The 23,652-nt window shown below is 43.5% G+C and overlaps 1 protein-coding gene across 6 annotated transcripts in view; it reads right to left on the minus strand.

Moving 5' to 3' along the window:
- Positions 1-1,998: 1,998 nt before the first annotated feature.
- The window catches only part of LOC126998030 (uncharacterized PE-PGRS family protein PE_PGRS10-like), a 23,693-nt gene continuing 2,039 nt past the window's right edge, over positions 1,999-23,652 (minus strand). For 3 of the 6 annotated variants that reach the window (XM_050859315.1, XM_050859317.1, XM_050859320.1), the window contains exons 2-4: positions 23,194-23,378; positions 12,022-12,088; positions 1,999-6,097 (exon numbers count right to left, since the gene is read on the minus strand). In XM_050859315.1, the coding sequence (XP_050715272.1) occupies positions 3,192-6,097; positions 12,022-12,088; positions 23,194-23,199 (2,979 nt within the window). In that variant the 5' untranslated portion in view covers positions 23,200-23,378 and the 3' untranslated portion in view covers positions 1,999-3,191. Of the gene's footprint in view, positions 6,098-12,021; positions 12,089-23,193; positions 23,379-23,493; positions 23,646-23,652 lie in introns of those variants that run through there. The other 3 variants (XM_050859316.1, XM_050859318.1, XM_050859319.1) reach the window with 3 other exon arrangements.

Genomic DNA, 23,652 nt, shown 5'->3' on the forward strand with positions numbered 1-23,652 from the left:
CATGCTTATTAATCTTACCTTTCGTTTCTTTATGAGGCTTTCCAGGTGTTAAATTGTCAGAAGGAATGCGTGTGATACCTCCATGCTTATTAATCTTACCTTTCGTTTCTTTATGAGGCTTTCCAGGTGTTAAATTGTCAGAAGGAATGCGTGTGATACCTCCATGCTTATTAATCTTACCTTTCCTTTCTCTATGTGAATCTAATGTCACTTTCATCTAGGTTGCATCATCTGTCATTTGATATCCGTGTTATCCCATTAGTAGGAATAGTTATATGTATCGCTCCCACTACCATTCACAGCAACCAGAGTACCATAGCCCAGTCACTGCCATTCATAGTCACTGCCCTAGTCACTGCCATTAATAGTCACTGCCATTCAGAGTCACTGCCATTCAGAGTCACTGCCATTCAGAGTCACTGCCATTCATAGTCACTGCCATTCATAGCAACCAGAGTATCACAGCCCAGTCGAGGTACTTTTTCGTCGTTCCGTTCTTGTCATGATGAAAGTTGGACGGAATGTAGATAGGTAGAGGTTGTCCACTCCAGTTAATTGGCCTACACACCTGCCACACGACCCTCCCCTGTGTCCTTGAGCCTGCACACTTTCTCTCTAGGCCACACACCTTTCCCATCAGCCTACGTTCAGAACACACACACACACACACACACACACACACACACACACACACACACACACACACACACACACACATTCACAGCCTAATTAGTGTTCTTACCTGTATATTCTCACCTTTATTACACGTTTCCTTCCCCGGCACCTCTCACACCTGTCACCGGCTAAAAAAAAAAGGGAAATCGTGTGATATTGACTCGCCCACGACTAATATATTGAATACTTTCTCTGGGCGTTTCTTGGCATATTTCATCTATTTTTTCTGTTTATATATATTCTTTTTTTATTTGGTGTTTTATGCATTTATCTTTAGGTGTTTTTTTCTTCAGTTTTGTCAAGGTTTCAGATTTTTCCTCATTTTTTTTAGGTAATAAATTGGCCGAGGAAACAAGTCAAGGTATTTATGTATTTATGTATTCTTTCTTAAGTTGTGTCAAGGCGTCAGTTATTCCTCCTTCCGTTTTTAGGTCATAGATTGGCCGGGAAAACGAGTAGAAATAGAAAAAGATTGATAAATGATGCCTATAACCGTCCATCGTGTAATATTTTTCCTCGTTTTATTTTGAGGTCATACTCTGACTGAAGGAAAAAACGTTTAAAGAAATATGATTATGAATGCCTATATTTGACTCTTATAATATTCAGTTTGATATTTTTTTGTACTTTCTCTTGCCTCCCACACCTGTAAACATGTCTATCAGGTTCAAGCTTTTAACGTTTACATTCCATCCCTGCAGACTTGTTCCTCACCTACACAGCCCCGCATTCCATCCCTCCACACCTGCCCCACACCTGCACAGCCCCGCATTCCATCCCTCCACACCTGCACAGCCCCGCATTCCATCCCTCCACACCTGCCCCACACCTGCACAGCCCCGCATTCCATCCCTCCACACCTGCCCCACACCTGCACAGCCCCGCATTCCATCCCTGCAGACTTGTTCCTCACCTACACAACCACGCATTCCATCCCTCCACACCTGCCCCACACCTGCACAGCTTCTCATTCCATCCCTCCACACCTGCTCCACACCTGCACAGCTCATTCCATCTCTCCACACCTCCACACCTACAACACCTCATCATTCCACCCCTCCACACCTGTTCCACACCTGCATAGCTCCTCATTCCATCCCTCCAAACCTGCTCCACACCTATTTCTTCCTCACGCCTTCTCTGCCATCAGTTCCACCTGTCAGAATCTTTACCTGTTCCACTTCATGATTCCAAACCTTCTCATCTTTCCCAGAATCCCACCGCCTCTACATATAGTCATCCCCTGGTTTTGTAACACACACACACACACACACACACACACACACACACACACGCAGAAAGAAGGAACAATTGAAAACGGTCCACATACTATCATTTATTCCATAGTTTGGTTAGATTAAAAAAATAGAAATTAAAAAAGGATACAGAAAATAATGAAGGAAACACATACTACAGAACATACAATGAAATATAAAGTATGTACACAGACGTAAACATTCGGATTTCGCTACTAGGGGGGGAGGGACTCTGGGAAGGTATTATGAATGAAAGAAAACCTGACTTAAGGGGAGACTAAACTAAAGGATTGTAGTACTGAAAGCCAACCTGCAGCCTTCCCCCTTAGTCTTCTTTTGAATTACTTAGAACCGTAATTCTTTTTATGGGGCATTTCTCTTTTATGAGTTTTGAATTTAGGATTTTGTGTTTTAGGTTTCGACACATTTGCTTCAGTGATAAGATCCTTTTGTTATTTTACTTTCATTTTACTCTTCCAATTCTCTTTTTTCCTGTTCCTCCTTTTTTTTTTACGCCCTTCAGTTAATAGTGTACCGTAGTAGCCCACGAAAACGCTACCACCTTTCGTTTTCTTTTCCAAGTCGCCTTGTCACTTGGGAGGAGTGACTGAAGTAAACAAGAAAACGATAGGGTAATGGATTCCACAGCAGACTAGGATATTTGATCATTCTAATCATTCAGTCCTTTTTTGTGTATATGTGTGGTAAGAGATCCAAAAGTTTTTTTTTTATGATTTTCTTCCATTTTGTTGCGACCGTCTTTTTTACATTATTGTTTTGGATTATCTGGCGCTGATCATTTGGTCATCGGAATATCTTATCTTATTTCCTTAAAATTAATTACCTGCTCGTAATTTTACTTGGCTCAAACTTGATTTCACCATAGGCACTAGATGTGTGTGTGTGTGTGTGTGTGTGTGTGTGTGTGTAGGTGAATTCAACTTTCATTTTGTGTCGTATTATGTAAATCTTAAATATGTATGTGTGTGTGTGTGTGTGTGTGTGTGTGTGTGTGTGATGAGAGAAGACTACCCGGATGAGCAAATGCAAGACGGCACTTTCTTCAGACATTTTCAGCCATAGCCAGCCATAGCCAGTTATACGTCGCTAGCCATAGTTCTCGACGGCCAACCATAGTCAACCAGTTTAGCCATAGCTAGCCACAGCCATACGTACACCAGCCACAGCCAATCACACGTCGCCAGCCCTTCATAGCTGGCCATAGTCCCTGTCTATAGTCAGTCATGCCGCTTACGACGCTCAGTGTCCGTATGTTTGTCGTGGTGGCGGCGCCGACCAGTCCGTCTCCGTGATGGCCTTCAAGATGGTGGAGCCGATCTCCGCGAGGCCCCCGAGTAGCGTCCCGAAGAACTGGCCCTTTGAGAACAGCAGGTTAGGGAGGATTTCGGCCAGGCGGGGCGGCCCCTCGGTGGTAGTCGTCGTGGTGGTCGTGGTGGTCGGGGGAGGAGGTGCCGGAGTGCTGTCGTTTGGGTAGGAGACGAAGACTGAGTCGCCAGACCTCGCCTGGTCGTTGTCGTTCGTGCTGTTGGAGAGGACGGTGGCGAGGCTCGGGGTGACAACAACATCATTATCGTCGGTGGTGTTGAGATCAACATCCACGTCGACCAGACCGTCATCGTTCACCTTCACGCTCACATCGAAGTTTTTACGGAGTGAGGCCTCGGCTGCCGCAGCGGTGCTCAGCTGGCCATTCGTGACGGCGTCAAGGCTGGACGCAGGGAGGACCATCATGCCGTTCTTGCCGTTTATGTCCAGGAGGAAGCTGCCGAGGGACTGGCCGGGGTCCGTGATGTGAGACTGATTTTCGGTCAGCAGCTGCCCAAGACTATCCAGGGCGGCGGCGGAGGTGGACGAGGATATGATTCCCGATGCAGCCGTAGGGCTGGGGAGCTTCTGGTTGACCTGCACGGCGTCTGACAGAGAGACACCGACGTTGCTGATGCCGCCGCCTCTGCCGCCGCCACCCACGCCCACACTCACACCCCCGCCTGAGCCTCCTTGCTCGGCGTTGTTGAGGGAGAAATCGAAGCTACCGACGCCGCCCGTAGAGGTTCCAGAGAGTCCTTGCACCGCGTCGGAAAGAGACACGCCGACGCCGCCGACTCCTCCCACATTCACATTCACGTTTGCCACATCCTGCACAGCGTCTGCCAGGGACACGCCACTGCTGCCGACGCTGTCGAAGTTGCCAATGCTACCGACGATATCAAAGCCTTTGCTGTTGTCAACCCTTTCGAAACCGCCAATGTCGCCTACTCCGCCCACATTCACATTCCCATCTGCTACATCCTGCACGGCGTCTGCCAGGGACACGCTGCTGCTGCTGCCGCTGTCAAAGCTGCCGAAGTTGGCGCTGTTGCTGCCGCTGTCAAAGCTGCCGAAGTTGCCGCTGTTGCTGCCGCTGTCAAAGCTGCCGTAGTTGCCGCTGTTGCTGCCGCTGTCAAAGCTGCCGAAGTTGCCGCTGTTGCTGCCGCTGTCAAAGCTGCCGAAGTTGCCGCTGCCGCTGTCAAAGCTGCCGAAGTTGCCGCTGCTGCTGCCGCTGTCAAAGCTGCCGAAGTTGCCGCTGCCGCTGTCAAAGCTGCCGAAGTTGCCGCTGCTGCTGCCGCTGTCAAAGCTGCCTAAGTTGCTGCTGCTGCTGATGCTGACGCCACCGCCCGCATCATTGTTCGAAAGTCCTTGCACGGCATCGGATAGGGACACCCCGACGCTGCCGAAGTTGCCGCTGCTGCTGCTGATGCTGACGCCGCCGCCGCCGCCGCCGCCCACACCATTGTTCGAAAATCCTTGCACGGCATCGGATAGGGACTCTCCGACGCTGCCGAAGTTGCCGCTGCTGCTGATGCTGTCAAAACTGCCGAAGTTGCCGCTGCTGCTGATGCTGACGCCGCCGCCCGCACCATTGTTCGAAAATCCTTGCACGGCATCGGATAGGGACTCTCCGACGCTGCCGAAGTTGCCGCTGCTGCTGACGCCGCCGCCGCCGCCCGCACCATTGTTCGAAAATCCTGGCATGGCATCGGATAGGGGTACCCCGACGCTGCCCCCGTCACTCAGACCCGACCCAAAGGTGCCCCCTACACTCGCGTCAACCCCACCCAGCCCCCCGGACTGTAGACTCACCCCATCGAGGCCGCCGGAATTCAGGTGTGTCGTCGCAAAGCCCGCCGTGTTCAGGTGCAAGTCACCGAGACTAGCGTCCAGGTCAGCCAGGTTTAAATTGCCCAAATTTATGTTCAGATCATCCAGTTCTACAGAGCCTAAACGCAGACCGTCAGCCTTTTCAATATATGCATCCCCTAAGACGTCTCCAAACAGTCTTCTGTATCCTCCAGATCCTCCCGGGAGCCCGCTAAATCCTCCTGAGTTAAACTGACTGCCAGAGCCTACGTGTGACCTGCTGAACCGCCCTGAATCGGCCTGCAGGAGATCATAGACATCTGAGCCACCTTGTAGTGCACCTAAGTCTCCGGAGTTAAGCTGGAGGCCATCAAGACTTCCTGCACCACCCTGTAGCCCGCCAGCGCTTCCAAGTAGATCGGCGGCTAATAAGGTCGCGGGATCCAGCGCCTGCCCCTCGAGATCTATTCCTAAGTCTAGTCCTCCGAAGCCACGCCCTTGCAGACCATTAGCATCTGCGGCGGAGGAGACTCCCTGCAAACCCTGAAAGTCTTGGGAGTTGAGATTGAAAATATCCCCGGAAAGGAGCGTCTGAGAATCCTCTGAAATCAGCGGAGATGCCCCATAACCTCCTGCGTCACCCTCTAGTCCCCCGATGGCACTAAACTGCAGATGATCGCCAAGAGACCCCTGGAAGTCCCCGGAGATGACGTCATTTTGGTAGCTTGGGCTGTTCGGGGCGAGAGGGACACCGTCAGAGAACGCGCCAGCATTGATCAAATCTTCAAGAGCCGCGAGTTCGTCCGTGAAGAAGTCAGGCGTCGCGAGGGCTGGGCTGGGCGAGGGCGGAGGAGCATTAAGGGAGAGGGCTTGGATGGGCCTTCCGGGGAGACCTGTTGGCCTGGCACTCGAGGGGATGGCAGTTCTTGGCAATCTGGAGCCCTTGGGGAGACTCCGGAAGGAGGCATGAGGGTACGAGGAGAGGGTGAAGACGTTCGCTTCCACCACATGGTCCGAGAAATTGTCACCTGGAGAAGGAAAGGACAGGTGAGTTAGCGTGAGGATTCAGGTAACAGGTGTAAGGTGTGGAGGTGAGGTGTGTTCAGGGGCAGGTGTTGTGTGGTGGGGAAGATTAGTGTTGTGTTGGTTGGTTTTGCATTTGGTGTTTCATGTTTTTGTTTTATTCATTCTTATTTACATTATCGTTCTTGTTCAGGGATTGACATGATGTATAAATTGGTGTTAGAAAAGAAATTGCGTGTTTTTGTTTATGAGCTGTTGTTTCATTTGTTTCCAATGTTATTTTTCATTCATTAATATTCCTTTTAACCCCCGTATCATCATCATCATCATCACCATCATTATCAATCCAATTGTAGACGTTTACGCTGAAGAAAATATCGGTTAACTTAAGAGGAGCGAAGCAGAGAGAGAGAGAGAGAGAGAGAGAGAGAGAACTAAAACATGAAACACGAAAAAGACGTAGAGAAGATACAGGTTTGGAGAAGGAATGAATAAATATAAGTAACACAAGAAATTCGATAGATCAAAGAAAGCGAAAGAGGGAATGAACAAATAGATGTAGATAAGGAAATTGATAAAAGATAGATACAGGTAACACGAAATGAGATAGATAAAATAAATCGAAAAGAGAGAATAAATGAGCGTAGGGAAGAAATTAATTGATAAGGGTAAAAAAAAAAGAGAAAGAAGAGAATGGGAGACCGGATTAACCGAAGAGGGATCATGTGCAGGGATTAGACAAGGATTGAATGTGATAGCTGGGCAGGACGTCAAGTGAAAGGGAAAGGTGACGGAAGGAGGGAAGAGGGGTTAAACGGATAGGATTAATATGAAAAGGATACTGAGAAACAAAGGATTTTTTTATGGAGTGGAAGGAGGAAAAAAATTAAAGCGAATAAATTGATATAAAAGAGAAAGCCGAGGAAAAGTAGAGGGAAGGAGGAAAGTGAATGAATATATATGAAAAAATTAAGAGAAAAGAGAAAATCATTGAGGGAAAAAAGTAGAGTTGGAGGTGGAAAAAACTACAAAGGATTTTTTTTATGGAATGGAAGGAGGAAAAAAGTTGAAGCGAATAAATTGATAGGAAATAGAAAGCCGAGGAAAAGCAAAAGGAATGAGGAAAATGAGTGAATAAATTGGAAAAAGAAAAGAAAAGAGAAAATCATAGAAGCGAATAAATTGATATGAAAGAGAAAGCCGAGGAAAAGCAAAGGGAAGGAGGAAAGTGAGTGAACAAATTGGAAAAGAAAAAAAAGGAAAGAGAAAATCATAGAGGGAAGACTGTAGAGTTGTTGAAGGTGGAACAAACTAGTAGGAAACAGAAAGGAGAGTAAGAAAGTCACGTCGAATCGAAGGTAGATGTGAAAGGTGTTTTTTATTACAACAAAGGAGGCGGCTTAAGGGCAGAAAAAAAAGGAAGAAACAAAAAAAATCGTTGAACAGACAAAAGAAATGGAAAGAATGAGAAAGTAAGTTATGGAAGAAACATATAGAAAAGAGAAAAAATAAGTACAAGAAAGGGGAAAAGACGAAAAAGTAGATGAAGAGGAAGAACGGAAAAGGGGAACAGGTAGGAGAAAATGGAGAGTTCAGGAAAGGAGGAAGGAAGAATAAAAATGGATGTGACGGAATAACGGAATAGGGGAATAGAAGGAAGGGAGAGAACGGAGGGAAGGAAGAAAAGGGAGAAGGTTGTTTGCCTGTCTGTCTTCCGATTCATGTGACTGGTAAGACTGTAAACAAGTGAAGGTGTGGGAGGCGTACCTGTCACCAGTCGAGAGAGAGAGAGAGAGAGAGTGTTAATGGCGCATTCATGTGTAGCGTCGAAACTGAAAAAGATTGTTTATATCAGTATTCCACACACACACACACACACACACACACACACACACACACACACACACACACACACACACACACACACACACACACACACACACACACACACACACACACACACACACACACACACACACACACACACACGCTCGGACGCACTCACCCACGTCAGAGAAGAAAGGAAATTATGTAGAGGAATGCGATTACACAATAAAAAAAGAAATCTTCAATGTGACTGGAGTAAAATTAGACAGGAGGCACAGAAAGAGAAAGAGGAGGAGGAGGAGGAGGAAACGAGTAAAAAGTAACATTCCAAAATATACTTATCATTATTTAGTTTGTTCTACTATTACGTTTCTGTTGTTTCACTTTCACTTTTCTCTTTACTTTCGTCATTCTTCTTATTTATTTTTTCAGTTCATAATCGCCCGCCTCAACTTGGCCAGAGAGAGCGATAATTTTATTTTTCTTTATTCGTTTTTATTGTCATTCATCCTCTCCTTTTGTTTACTCTTTGTTTACTCTTTGACCTTTTCTCTCATTCTTTAAAATATTTGTCTACTTTTTCAATCACTTTCTCTTCTGCTCTATTTTTTTCTTTGCCGCTACTGAGAGAGAGAGAGAGAGAGAGAGAGAGAGAGAGAGAGAGAGAGAGGCGAGCTGACCACAGGTGAACGTGTGTCGGGGCCTAGCAGGTAACTTTCTAAATTAGCGTTCATTACCTAGTGTGTGTGTGTGTGTGTGTGTGTGTGTGTGTGTGTGTGTGTGTGTGTGTGTGTGTGTGTGTGTGTGCGGCTATTTTCTACGTTTTAGCGTTTTTTTTTTTTATTCTTAAGGGAAGTCTTGTTTGTTTTCTGTTTTAGTAGACACATGCTAATAAAATGTCATGGTGAGAGAGAGAGAGAAAAAAAAATGTTTTTATACGAATCTAAATGTCGAAGAAAGTTTATTAGAAAGTTTGATCATGAGAGAGAGAGAGAGAGAGAGAGAGAGAGAGAGAGAGAGAGAGAGATAATAACAACCTACACACTTCCCTCCCTCATTGGCCATCAATTTTCTATGGGTGAAAGTGACCTTGGGATGCTGTCTGTTATTCCCACGTGGTCATCATCCTCTCCCTTTCACTTCCCATACGTAACCACATCCCCCTGCCCTCAATTCCACCCTTATCCTGTTCCTCTCCACCCTTTCTCCTTGCTTTCTTTCATACCCTTCATCATTTTCTCTTTTGTTTTTTCTTCCTCGCGTCCTGTTCCTGCTTCTCTTTCCTGTTCTCATTTTCGATCCTCCAATCTTTCCTTTTCCTCTTTTTCACCCTTTTTTGCAATTTTCTTCCATATCCTCCTTCCTTCATTCTATCGTTGCTTTCTCTCCTCTTATCCTGTCCCTACTTTTTTTCTTTTTCCTTCAGATTTTTCTCTTTTTTTCTCGTTTTGTATCAGTGACTTTATCGTATTTCCTTTTTTAATTTAACTTTTCATTCTGCTTTCATTTTCCTTCTTTCATTTCTTATCCCTTCCCTTTCCCTTCTATCCTGTTCCAATCCCTCTCTATCCTTTTCCTTCCTATCATTTAATACATTCTCTTCCTTTCTGTTATCAATTATCTTTCTGCCCTTGCCTTTCTCCTTTCCTTGACCTTGTTTTTTAATCTTTCAATCTAGATGCATCGCTTCTCATTCCTTCCCTCCCTGCCATGCCCTGCCTTGCCTTGACACCCCTCTCTTCCCCTCCCTTCCCATCCTTTCCCTTCTCTTCCCTTCCTTGCATTCCTCTACCCCCCCCCTCCCTTCCTTTCCCTTCCCTTTCTTGCATTCCCCTACCACCCCTCTCTTCCCCTCCCTTCCCATCCTTTCCCTTCTCTTCCCTTCCTTGCATTCCTCAACCCCCCCCTCCCTTCCCTTCCCTTCCCTTCCCTTCCTTGCATTCCCTTACCACCCCTCTCTTCCCTTCCCTTCCCTTCCCTTCCCTTCCTTGCATTCCCTTACCACCCCTCTCTTCCCTTCCCTTCCCTTCTCTTCCCTTCCTATCCCTTCCTTGCCTTGCCTTACCTTACCTTACCACCCCTTTCTTCCCCTCCCTTCCCATACTTTCCCTTCCCTTTCCTTCCTTGCATTCCCCTACCACCCCTCTCTTCCCTTCCCTTCCCTTCCCTTCTCTTCCTTTCCCTCCCTATCCTTTCCTTGCCTTGCCTTACCTTCTCCTTCCCTTCCTTTCTCTTCCCTTCCTTCCTTGCATTCCTCCTCCCTTCCCTTCCTTCCCTCCCTATCTCTTCCTTGCCTTGCCTTACCTTACCTCTTCTATCTTCCCTTCCCTCCCCTTCCTTTCCCAGCCCATCCCTTCCCTGCCTCACCTTACCACCCTTCCCTTCCCTTCCCTTTCCTCCCTTCCCTTCCTTTCTCTTCCCTTCCCTTCCTTGCATTCCCCTAACACCCCCTCCTCCTGTACCTTCCCTTCCCTTCCCTTCCTATCCCTTCCTTGCCTTGCCTTACCTTACCTGACCTCTTCTATCTTCCCTTCCCTCCCCTTCCTTTCCCAGCCCATCCCTTCCCTGCCTTACCTTACCACCCCTCTCTTCCCTTCCCTTTCCTCCCTTCCCTCCTCATCCTTTCCGTGCCATTCCCTTGACCCACCTGCCTAGCCGTTGAAAAGCTGAGTAAATAAACACGTAGGTAGATGTGTACTGTCACCCTTAGCCGTACCTAAAGTTGGAAGCGACCTTTATTTTTTGTATGCTTTAATGGTATACCGCATTTTTAGGTCATGTAGTGGTGGTGGGGTTTTTTTTTCTTTTTTCTTTTTCCTTTTTTTTATTGTCTGGCTTGTCACTTTTGGTTTGCTCTCTTGGCTTCAGTTCAGCATAATGGGAGTTTTTCTTCTTTTTCATCTGTATTTTTTTTTTATCATCATTTTTAGTCATCATCATTGTTAGTGTCAGTGTTAGGTTTTTTTCCTTTTACGTCCTTCCTTTTTCTTTTATCTCTATTGATCGGCTTGTCACTCTCGGTTTGCTTAATTGCCTTCAGGTGTTCAGTCTAAAGTTTTTTCATCATATCATCACCTTACTTATCATTAGTTTCAGTTATTAGTTATCATTATTATTATTTTATCAGCATTAGCTCTAAAATCACCATTATCTACTCTATTTCACCTTCAGCGTCATAATTCTTCACCATTACCTTCATCATCATCATCATCATCATATTCATTATCTTCGTTATTGAAATTTTCTTACCAGCGTGCATAAATATGGGTAACTTCTTAAAAGCTATTATCATCCTTATCTTACTCCCTTTTTACTACGTTCAAACATCACATTTCTTCGTCACCGTCATTATCCAATTTATCTTTATTATTCGCCTATTAGCAGCGTCATGCATTACTGATGATGATGAGACTACAATATGCTGATGCCATAACACACACGCCGCGCCTTCATCATCTTCAACGCATCTTGTCATCGTCGTCATTGTCATCATCATCACCATCGTCATTATGAACTCGTCAGTGAAGGTTTTGTGTACCTTATGAGGATTTATGATAATTACCGCCCGTCGCCCACGTACACACACACACACACACACACACACACACACACACACACACACACATTTAATTTACATAATACGACACAAAATGAAAGTTGAATTCACCTACACACTAAGACTACGAATACACACACACACACACACACACACACACACACACACACACACACACACACACACACACACACACACACACACACACACACACACACACACACACACACACGTTAATAACACAATAAAACATGACACACACACACACACACACACACACACACACACACACACACACACACACACACACACACACACACACACCGAACCTGCTTGGGGAATTTTTATACGTTTAACTTTCATTTCATTTCGTGTGTGTGTGTGTGTGTGTGTGTGTGTGTGTGTGTGTGTGTGTGAAGGGCGGGAGGGAGAGACCAGCGAAAGTTTGTTCAGACCGTCATGTCAATATTATTCCTTCGCAACATTTTTTAGCACCTTCGAAAAAAGCGTCCTGCGCCATCTTGTATTTTCATTTTTACGACTTACCGTTTCCCGTTGGTGCGCCAGCCGCCCACGCCGCCCACGCCGACACCCACGCCACCGCCCACGCCACCTGGAACACATATACAAATCAGTGAAACTTGTAACAGAGGCGAGAAGGAAGGAAAAAAAAGTATATAGGTTAGTCACCCTTCTCGCTAAAGGTCGCTCCGTTTTCTATTCTCTATTCGATCTCCTCGTAAATGTGTTCTGCTTCTCCACTTTCTCCTCCTCTTCCGGCTCTCCACCCCTCCCTCTCTCCTCCCTATTCCTGGCCCCTCCTCCCTCCTTGTCTGTCTCCTCCACTTTGTCACTTGTTCCTTCTTCTCTCCCTTCCTCTTGAATTTACTCCTCTCTTTCTGCTTCTCCACTTTCTCTTCCGGCTCTCCACGCCTCTCTCTCCTCCTTTATTTTTGTCTCTTTCCTCCTCTTTTTCACATGTTCTCTCTTCTTTCTTTCCTCTCCTCTTAGTATTTCTCACTCGTCTTCTCTTTCCTCTCCTCTCTCCTCTTCTTTCCTGTTATCTTTCCTCTCCCCTCATCTTCTCTCTTCCCCTCTCCTCTCTTCACTTCCTCCTTTCCTCTCCCATCACCCACCTCTTCCCCCGTTCCTCAAACATGTCAGGGAAAGAATTGGAAAGGAGGAAAGAAAGGGAAAAAACGGAATAACAAGATAAGGAACGAAAGAAAAAAAACGGCCGAAAAGATAAACATGTAACCTACGCACACACGAACGTATTCATGTGTGTGTGTGTGTGTGTGTGTGTGTGTGTGTGTGTGTGTGTGTGTGTGTGGGCATCCCTCGGGGGGCAGCAGCAGTGAAAGTGGTCGAGTTACGTTACGTCAGCTGCTAGTCACCAACCGCAGCTGTTTCTGGAGCACTAGCAGGAGGAGGCGAAGGAGGAGCTAAAAGAGGAAAGAAAACACGAGGAAGCTAAATTGAACGACGCCTGAGAGAAAATAAAAGAAACAAAGAGAAATATGAAGAGAAAGTCAACTGCGTACTACATATGCGTGGAAAAGAAGAATGGAAATGGATGGAGAAAGAAGTGGAAGGTAGGAAACTAGATTAAATGAATGCCTTAGAAACAAAGAGAAATATGAAGAGAAAATCAACTACGTACAACAAATGCGTGGAAAGGAAGAAAGTGGATAGAGAAAGAAGGGGATGGTAGGAAAATATATTAAACGGGCGCCTGGGTGAAAATAAAGGAGACAAAGAGAGATGGAAAGGGAAAGAGAAACAGTAGTAGAAGAGCCGAAGGAGGCGAAGGAGGAGGAGCTAAAAGTGGAAGAAAAACACGAGGAAACAAATAAATGAACGCCTGACAGAAAATAAAGGAAACAAAGAGAGATGGAAAGGGAAAGACAAGCTGTAGTAGGAGAGGAGAAGGAGGCGAAGGAGGAGGAGCCAAAAGTGGAAGAAAAACACGAGGGAACAATGATAAATGAACGCCTGACAGAAAATAAAGGAAACAAAGAGAGATAGAAAGGGAAAGAGAAACATTAGTAGAAGAGCCATAGGAGGAGAGGGAGGAGAGATAAAAGTGGAAAAAAACACGAGAAAACAATGATAAATTAACGCCTGACAGAAAATAAAGCAAAGAGAGACGGAAAAAGAAAGGCAAGTGTGTGGTAAATAGGTGGATAGGAAGACGGGAAGAAAAAGCACTGGTGGAAGAGCAGAAGGAGGCGACGAAGGAGCTAAAAGTGGAAGGAAAAGAAGAGGGAACTAGATCAATTTGACGCCTGAGAGAAAATAAATGAAACACGGAGAGAGATGGAAAGGGAAAGACAAGTAAATAGGTGGATGAAAAGGAAATAAGTGAATAGAGAGAAAAGGGGAAGGTAGGAACGTCTGGGAGAATACAAAAGAAGAAGGAGAAGAGAAGAGAAAAAGAATAGACAGAGAGAAGAGAGAGAGAGAGAGAGAGAGAGAGAGAGAGAGAGAGAGAGAGAGTGACATAATGGTTGATGGATTCTGGTTTTTAGACTCTCGAGTTGTTTTGGTTATTGTCCCGAGAGAGAGAATGGGTCGGTTGTTTTAAATGATTTTACACTTTGACAGGGAACGGAATCTAATAGTGACTTTGTATTTAATCAACCTCTTCCTCTTCTTTTCCTCCTCCTCCTCCTCCTCCTCCCCCTCCTCCTCCTCCTCCTCCTCCTCCTCCTCCTCCTCCTCCTACCTTCCAGTTTTTCTTTTACCTTCCTTTCTCTCGTTTTTCTCAAATATGTACTTAAGGGAAATTGATGTGAAATTATTGAGAGAGAGAGAGAGAGAGAGAGAGAGAGAGAGATCATGGGTTACAGCAGATGTCTTGTAGTAATCACGCACACTTTTACCTGCCGTGACGTAACCAGGTGTGCTTCAAGCCAGGTAATTATACATGACAACCACACACACCTTGCCTCTACCCCCCCCCCCTCTGTACCACCAGCCACCCCTTCCCCACCATCTTAAGCACTTCTAATTAGCATCCATAAGTACCATAATTGCTCGTCTAAGGAGTTAGGTGGGATTAGAATCTCTTATTAGCTCTTTTTTTAATTAAAGGACAGAAGGTTTTAACTTCTTTTGGGGAGTTATTTTCAATCGTAGGGATGGAAGTTTTTTTTTTTTTTTTTGTTCTTTTTTATGTGTATATGGGAAAGCGTGACTACTTAGCTTCATTATGTATTTCTCTTCATCATATATATTTTTTTTCATTTTATCGAATTGTCTTCTATATTTCTGTTTTATCTTTATTCCTTTTTTTTTTTTTTTTTTTTTTTTCTTTCCTTTCTTTGTTTCTTTCCTATTCTTTTCTTTCCTTACTACTTTTTCTCCCTCCTTCCTTCCTTTCTCCCTTCCTTCCGTCTCCCATCCTTCTTTCTTTCATTCCTACCTTCCTTCCTTCCCCTCCTCCGTCCTTTCTTCCTTTCTTCCTTCCTTCCATCTTTCATTCTTGCTTTACTTATTCATTTTTTTTTTTATCTTTTTGCTTGATAATTTATGTAACTGTTTCTTTATACTTTCGTTTCATTGAATATTTATATCATTTATCCTTTACTTGCTTAATCTTGTATTCATGTTCTTCGAGTACTACAACTTTTTATTGAGTCTTCGTATATAGATTTTCCAGTTTTTTTGTTTTTTTCTTTACTTCCACTTCTTGTTATCATGTTTCCTTTTTTTCCTTGTTCGTGTTTGCTTGATATTTCCGGTTTGAGATATCGTGACAGTTCCTTTACTCAGTTTTTTTATCTTACTTTTACTTTCTTTTTACTCTAGTGGGTTTTTTTGCGCTGACATTTTTTTCATCTTTTTAATTATATATTGTTTTATTTTACTACTAATTTTACTATTACTACTTCCACTACTACCACTACTACTACTACTACTACTACTACTACTACTACTACTACTACTACAATTGCTTTTCCTGTCTTTACTTTCTTTTTCAATATATAATCATTTCTTTCACTGCAAAATATAAGTAATAGAGACTTCACTGCAGCAAACAAAAGCAATCCTCAGAAAAAATCACGTAAATTTCAATGCAGCAAGACAAAGTGATCCTGTCTTCACAACACGCATCTAGAATATTACTAAATCTTTCTTTCCATCTATGTTTCTCTATTTATTTATTTATTTGTCTGTTCACCTCCACTGTTGCTTCCCTTTCCCCTCATAAATACCTCCTCGTTCCTTTTCTCGCCATTTCACTTTCATTTTTTCCTCCTCTACTCCCTTTCTCCTTCTCGCTCCATTTTTTTCTCTCCCTCCCTTTCCCTCTCCCATCCATTCATATCTCTGGCCTCTCCCTTCCTTTCACTTTTTCATTTCTCCTTCTTCCACATCAATCCTCCCATCATTTTCTTCCTCCCTTCCTCTATCTTCTCTTTCCCATCCTTTCACTTCTTCATTCCTCCTTCTTCCACATCATTCCTCCCATCATTTTCTTCCTCTCTTCCTCTCTTTCTTCTCTTTCCCTTCTCACTTTTCTTACCTTCATTTCCTCTCCCTTCGTTATCTTCCTATTTACTACATTCCCTCCCTTCTCCCTTCTTCCTTGCTATCTTCTTCTTCCCTTCTTACCTTCATTTTCTCACATTTTATTATCTCCCTAATTTCATACATTCCCTCCCTTCTCCCCCCCCCTCCCCCGCACGGTCTCTCCCACTCTCCCTTCCCCCCCTCCTCCCTATCCCTTTCTCCTCCCTCCCTTCGCCTTCCTTCGCCTTTCCTTCGTTTCTTCGCCTCATTCCTTCCCTTTCCCTTTTAGTAACCTGTCTTTAGGTCAGTTTTTAGGGACAGAACTGGAAGTATTTGACCTACACCCCACGTAAGTAGTAGTTGTAGTAGTAGTAGTAGAGAGAGAGAGAGAGAGAGAGAGAAAGGTGTTTTTGTAAGGTTAGATGCCCTGGTTTTTGTGGTTTCGTTATCTCTCTCTCTCTCTCTCTCTCTCTCTCTCTCTCTCTCTCTCTCTCTCTCTCTCTCTCTCTCTCTCTCTCTCTCTCTCTCTCTCTCTCTCTCTCTCTCTCCCCAATCGAGTCTCGCCCACTTACGTAAGAAATCGTGTCATTTTTTTCTCTCATGTCAGCTCCTCCTTTTCGGCCCCTCTCTTCCTCCGCCTCCTCCTCCTCCTCCTCCTCCTCCTCCTTTCCCCTTTTTCGTTCTCCTCCTCCTCCTTCCTGTATTCAGTTATTTCTATGTTGAATAAATTGGATGGAAATTTCAATGCCAGAAGCAGTAGTGATCCTAACTCACCTCAACCAATATGACTCAATAGTTCCAAATTCTCTCTCTCTCTCTCTCTCTCTCTCTCTCTCTCTCTCTCTCTCTCTCTCTCTCTCTCTCTCTCTCTCTCTCTCTCTCTCTCTCTCTCTCTCTCTCTCTCTCTCTCTCTCTCTCTCTCTCTCTCTCTCTCTCTCTCTCTCTCTCCATTCCCTTTCTATCCACTACTTAGAAGCTTTTTATCCGTTATCGCCATTATATTATTTTCCTCCTTCCCTCCCTCCTTCCCTCCCTGTCTCCCTCCATCTTTCTCCTTTTTTTCCTCCGTCGCCTACCTGTCCACTACCCACAATCACGAAAGGTACCAGTTTTCTTTTCTTTTTTTTCATTTATTGCTTTTCTTTCCATTCCTTCTTTTCCTGTTTGATATTTTTTTCTCACTTTCTTTGCGGGTCAGTTTTTTCGCTCCTTTTTTCTTTCTTTTTTTCTTTCGTGTTGCCTTGTTGTTGTTGTTGTCATTTGTTGTCATCTTGTTTGTCCTTCCTTCACCCTCCATAATCTATTTTTCCTCCCTCCTTCCTTCTTTTCCTTCCTATGTAATCAACCTAACCTTCTCTCCATTTTTTCCTTCCACCTTTCCTCCACTTCTTACCTTTGAACTTAATACATGTTTTATTCATTTATTGTTTCCCTCCCTTATTCTTTTCTTCCTTCTTGCTTTCCTTCGTTCCTTCCCTCCTTCCTTTCCTTCCCTCCTTCCTTTCCTCCTTTCTTTCCCTCCTTCCATTTCATTCTTCCTTCCTTTCACCCTTTCTTCTTTGCTTGATTTCTTATACCTTTTACCTTTTATATTGCTTCCTTCCCTCCTTCCTTCCTTCCTTCCTTTCTTATATATCTGCTTCCTTTTCTTTCACCTTTTCTCCCTTTCTCTTCTCTCCCTTTCTCACATACACATAAACTATATACTTGTGATCATAAGGTCGGTTTCGTCCCTTTATTGCCCTCCTCTCCCTCCCACCCTCCTTTCCTCCTCTCTCTCTCCCTTAATCCCTCCCTCCCTCCCTCCCTTTCTAAGCTCCATTCACTCCCTGTCTTATCTAGTCATGACATCTTTCCTTCCTATCAACTTCTCTCCAGCTTTGTCTCCCTACCTCCCTCTCCCCCTTCCTTACCTTCCTCCCTCCCTGCTTTCTTTCCATTCCTTCTTCCTTATCTTATTCAGTCATATAATGGACTCCCCTCTGCTTTCCTCCTTCTCTCTCCCTTTTCCCCCCTTTCTCCCTCCCTCCCTTCACTGTCATCCAATCACTGCATCCATTCTCCCTTCCTCCTCATTCTATAATCTCCCTTTCCTCCCTCCCTCCCTCCTTCCCTCTTTCTCTTCGTAATCAACCGAATCCTCTCTCCCCTTTTCTTTTTTTTACCTTTATCTTCCTCCGCTATGTATCGATAAACTTGGTACTTGTGTTATTTATGTGTTGTCCCTCCCATCCCTCCTTCTCTTCTCCTTTTTCTCTTTCCCTCCCTTCTTTATTTCCCTTCCTTCCTCCCTCCCTCCCTCATGCCCTCCGTCTTTCCCTCTCTCCTTCCACGCTTAATACAGTCATCTATTTCACCTTGCCCCGACCTCTGCTCTACTACTTATCTACATCACTATCTCTTTCTCTCACTTTCATTCCACCCACTTTCTTATATACATGTTTTCATCTCTCTCCCTCTCTCCCTCCTTCCCTCCCTCCCTCAGTTTCACAACCAGTCATGATACCTACTTTTTTCCCTCCTTCTTTCCTTCCCTGTCACATTCAGTCAGAGCAAACTTTCCCGTCTGACTACTTTCCTCCCTGCCTTCTCTCCCCCCCTCTCTCTCTCTCTCTCTCCCTTCTTCCACCCTCCACTGTCGCATCCAAGCATATCACTTACTCTCCCTTTATCCACGGACCTTGAATTACCTTGCATCTTTTCTTCCTTTATGAAATTCACCTGTGTGTCTTTCTACTTATTTTTGTCTAACCTCACCTTCCCTCCCTTCCTATCTACCTTACCTCCCGCCCTACCTTACCTCCACGCTGTCTCTCCCCCTCCGTTCCTTCCTTTCAAGCAGCCTCCCTTCACCTTCCCCCCTTCTTACCTCTCCCTCCTCTTCGTTTCAAGCACCCTCCCCTCACCCTCCCTCCCTTTCTACCTAACCTACCTTACCTCCCTCCCTACCTTACCTCCACGCTGTCTCTCCCTCCTTTCCTTCCTCTCAAGCAGCCTCCCTTCACCTTTCCCCTTCTTACCTCTCCCTCCTCTTTGTCTCAAGCACCCTCCCCTCCCCTCACCCTCCCTCCCACCTACCTTACCTTCATCCTGTCTCGCCATTCTTCCTTTCCTCTCAAGCAACCTCCCTTTACCCTCCCTTCCTTCCTACCTTACCCACCCTGCTCTCCCTCCTTCCCTTCTGACACTCAAGCAGCCTCCCCTCACCTCTCACCCTCCCTTCCCTCCCTTCCTCCATCCCTCACTCCCTCCATCTCCTCCCTTCCTCCCTATTTTTGTCCGTCACGCCCGTTTCGTTGAGTCACCCATCGATGTGGTCTGAAAGGGAAAGGCATGACGAAGAAGTATCTTATTAACAGAGAGAGAGAGAGAGAGAGAGAGAGAGAGAGAGAGAGAGAGAGAGAGAGAGAGAGAGAGACTAGAAGAAAAGAAATCGTGATGTAAACATGAACTACAGATTGTATGCTAAAACTGACCGGAACACACACACACACACACACACACACACAGGGAAAGGAAAGTGTGTCGTAACATTTTCTTTTCCTTCATAATTCTAAGTAATTTCCTTTTGCTTTTGGGCCGGAATGTGACCCGGATGAGCCTTGCCTGCATCCGGGCTGTGTAGTGGAGAGAGAGAGAGAGAGAGAGAGAGAAAAGTATGGTAGTAGTAGTAGTAATGGAAATGAAAGCAATGATAGATCGATAGGAAAAGTTTAGTACTAAGAATAGTAATCTCGCCTCTATGTGTGGTGGTGATTGCAGTTATTATGAGGTTAAGATTGTCATTGTGGTGGTGGTAATGGTGGTGATGGCGATGGTGGTGGTGGTGATGGTGGTGGTGGTGATCGTGGTGGTGGTGGTTGTTATGGTGGTCATTATGATTCATGACCGCTTAAGGAAAGCCCGAAAGCAACAACAAAAACAACAGCAGTAATTTCACCACCACGAAGAACAACAACAAGAGAAAAACAACAAAAACAGCCACTTCTCTCTCTCTCTCTCTCTCTCTCTCTCTCTCTCTCTCTCTCTCTCTCTCTCTCTCTCTCTCTCTCTCTCTCTCTCTCTCTCTCTCTCTCTCTCTCTCTCTCTCTCTCTCTCTCTCTCTCTCTCTCTCTCTCTCTCTCTCTCTTTGTAATTATATCGCTTTATTTATGTATCCGGTAAATTAATCTCCTCCCAACACTCTCGTCTTCTTTGTTTTACTTATTTTATTACTTATACTGCTTTACTTTTTCTCTACTACTACTACTACTACCATTACTACTACTCCTACTACTACTACTACTACTACTACTACTACTACTACTATTACTACTACCATTACTACTACTACTACTACTACTACTACTACTACTACTACTTAAACCACCTTACTTTACTAATGTCACTATTTTATGCCACTATTACTTTTGGCTACTTTACTACTGTCACTTTATTTTTTGCTACTACTACTTTTTTTTACTAATTTACTTTACTCCTACTATTCCATTTCCTATTCTCTCTCATTAGTTTTTTCTCCTATAAATTTCTTCCAGTTTTCCTTCTTCTATAAACCGGTTGGAGAGCTTTTTATCGCCCTTTATTCCACTAGGTAGATATATAGATAGATAAATAGATAAATAGACAGATAGGCAGGCAAGGGATGTAGGGTATGAACAGTAGTGAGTGGTGTATGTTCAGTGTGTGTGTGTGTGTGTGTGTGTGTGTGTGTGTGTGTGTGAGAGAGACAGGTGTGTCGGAGATGCGTCTACCTGCCATTGTTCATTATTTCCGTGTATTGGAGACGGTCACGGCCATGTCTCGTCTTTCCTCTCTTCCTCCCTCTCTCCCTCCCTCCCTCTCACTTGCCCCCCTTCATTCCCTCCATCTGTTGAGTCATCTGTTCTTTCCTCTTCCCTCCTTTCTTGGCTCTTCCTTCCCCTAAAGCTGTATCCGTGTTTTGTTGGTCTCGGTTTGTCATATTACGTCATCAGTGGTTTGTTATTATTATTATTGTTATTATAGTTTATTATTATTATTATTATTATTATTATTATTATTATTATTATTATTATTGTTTTATTATTATTATTATTATTATTATTATTATTATTATTATTATTATTATTATTATTATTATTGTTTGTTGTTTTATTATTATTGTTGTGGGTGATGAAAACAGTTTTTGGGTCGGAAATCGGCAAACAGAAGAGGCAAAGTACAACAATCTGGCAACGTAGCTTATAATGATGGCAATTCTTATTTATCTTCTTCCTATTATTATTATTATTATTATTATTATTATTATTATTATTATTATTATTATTATTATTATTATAAGGATATTTTGAACAAGTTGGGTGAAGAAACAGGAAGGAGACACGTGTTGGTAAATAACTGAGTAAACGCTCTGGAACACACCCGTTTCCTTCCTCCACTTTTATCCATCATTTTTATTATTATTATATTATACTTTCTTTGTTATTGTCATATTTATTGTTTTATTATTATTATTGTTATTATTATTATTTTTATTATTGAAAATGTAATTATTATTATTGTTGATTTTATTATTATTATTATTATTATTATTTTTTTTTTTTTACATCTCAGCCTATAGCGCCTGTAGGCTTTCTTCATGGGTAGCTGGTGGTCGGCCCAAGCCCCGTCATGGCGCAGGCAATTTTTTTTATAGTGGCGCCAGTTATGCTTGGCTCATGCTGCCCCCCGGAACTCATTCTTGATTCACTGGACGGTTTCTTCTAGAGTCCGGGTTGATGGGTGGTCTTCAGGACAGCATGTGGGTAGTCTTAGGCCACTCGGCGGTGACTGAAAAATCCCAGGTGGCAGCGTGGGGATTCGAACCGATGTTGTCCATGGCGTGATGAATGCTGGTCCAGCACGCTAACCACTCAGCCACCGCCTACCCATTATTGCTATCACAATCACTTATTACTATTAGTATTATTAGTATGTGTTGCGATATAATAATTACCACCAATATTATTACTACTTCTGCTAATAATAACACTAACATTAATAATAATAATAATAATAATAATAATAATAATAATAATAATAATAATAATAATAATAATAATAATAAAAATAATTATATTAATAATAATATTGCTTTTACCACTACTACTACTGCTGCTGCTACTACTACTAATTACTACTACTACTACTTCTACTACTACTACTACTACTACTACTACTACTAGTACTACTACGGCTACTTTTACTATTTACTACTACAACTACTACTGCTACTACTTCTACTACTAGCACTGCTACTACTACTACTACTTCTCCTACTATTCACTACTACTACTACTACTACTACTACTACTACTACTACTACTATATATACTACCAGTTTATTTCTAACTGTATTCTTTTGTAAAGTATATTAAATTATTACAATATCACGTGCCATTGTTCAACTCTCTATGCATGTAATATAATTTTTTTCAGGGTTGATCAGTGATGCGCCTCGTCGTTAATAATAAAAGCGCCAATTATTCATGATATCACGCCAGGTAAATGTGAACAGGTACATCATTAGGCACGTTGCGAGAATGAAGGCTGGAGGTGACTGAACTGATTGTATTTTTTCTCTCAATTAAAAAATGATTGTGTGTTAACGGGATCCCGGAAACGTATCATATAACTCAGTAACTGTGTGTGTGTGTGTGTGTGTGTGTGTGTGTGTGTGTGTGTGTGTGTGTGTGTAACGTGTTAGAGAGTGCACGGTTGATAAAATATAAGACAAAACACAACACTCAATCAAAAAAATATTAATAACAGACTTTGGAAATAATGTAAACCTAAACTCGATGATATGCAACTCACTTTAGAACGGAGTAAGTAAACCAGCAACAGACTCGAATAGAACAGAACTAATGCATATTCATCTTGACAAACTGGGTTAAACGAAAGGAAGGGTGCAACGCCGTGAAAAGAACCCGTAGGCAGTGGAGTGTGGAAAGAGTTGAATAAATTACCGGGGAGGAAAGAAGGTACGAGAGGTGAGTGAAGAGACAGGCTGAAAGGAAGAAAAGAATCGCATTGTAGCATAGTAGAAATTGACCTCTCTTTCGGCCACCTCTTTTGATTCTTTTTTTTTAGGAGCAGCGAGTAGCGGGCTTTTTTTTATTATTGTTTCCTTTTTTTGTGCCCTTGAGCTGTCTCCTTTGTTGTAAAAAAAAAGACACTCACCTTCATCGTATTGTCTTCTCAGGATTCTTTAGTCTTCCTTTAATTCCTTGCTCCTCGTATCGTATTTTCCTTCGATTTTGTCAGTCCATTCACCTCCTTTCCTTCCTTCACTTATCACTATTTCGTTAACAGTCGTATCTTTATTATCTATTCATTGTTTCCTCTTATCACCAACATCACAAACCCTAGAAGAAAACAGAACGTAAGAATAAAAACACACTCAGAAACACATTCCTTTTCCTCTTTCTCCTTTTCCTCAAGCTTTATTTCTTTTCTCTCTTTTTTTCCTTTCTTTATCACCGTCACTTTCTCCACACAACGTTTGAAGGAGTCGTTTCTTATCACACACACTCTCTCTCTCTATTCCTCCGTCTCTTCTTCGTCCACCTCCTCCTCGTCTTACAACGCGGAAGAAAGTCAGGCCCGTAGTGGTGTGGGTCGCTGTCTGTTCGTCACTGC

This window comes from Eriocheir sinensis, chromosome 13, assembly GCF_024679095.1.
Source record: "Eriocheir sinensis breed Jianghai 21 chromosome 13, ASM2467909v1, whole genome shotgun sequence".
NCBI classification, from domain to species: domain Eukaryota; kingdom Metazoa; phylum Arthropoda; class Malacostraca; order Decapoda; family Varunidae; genus Eriocheir; species Eriocheir sinensis.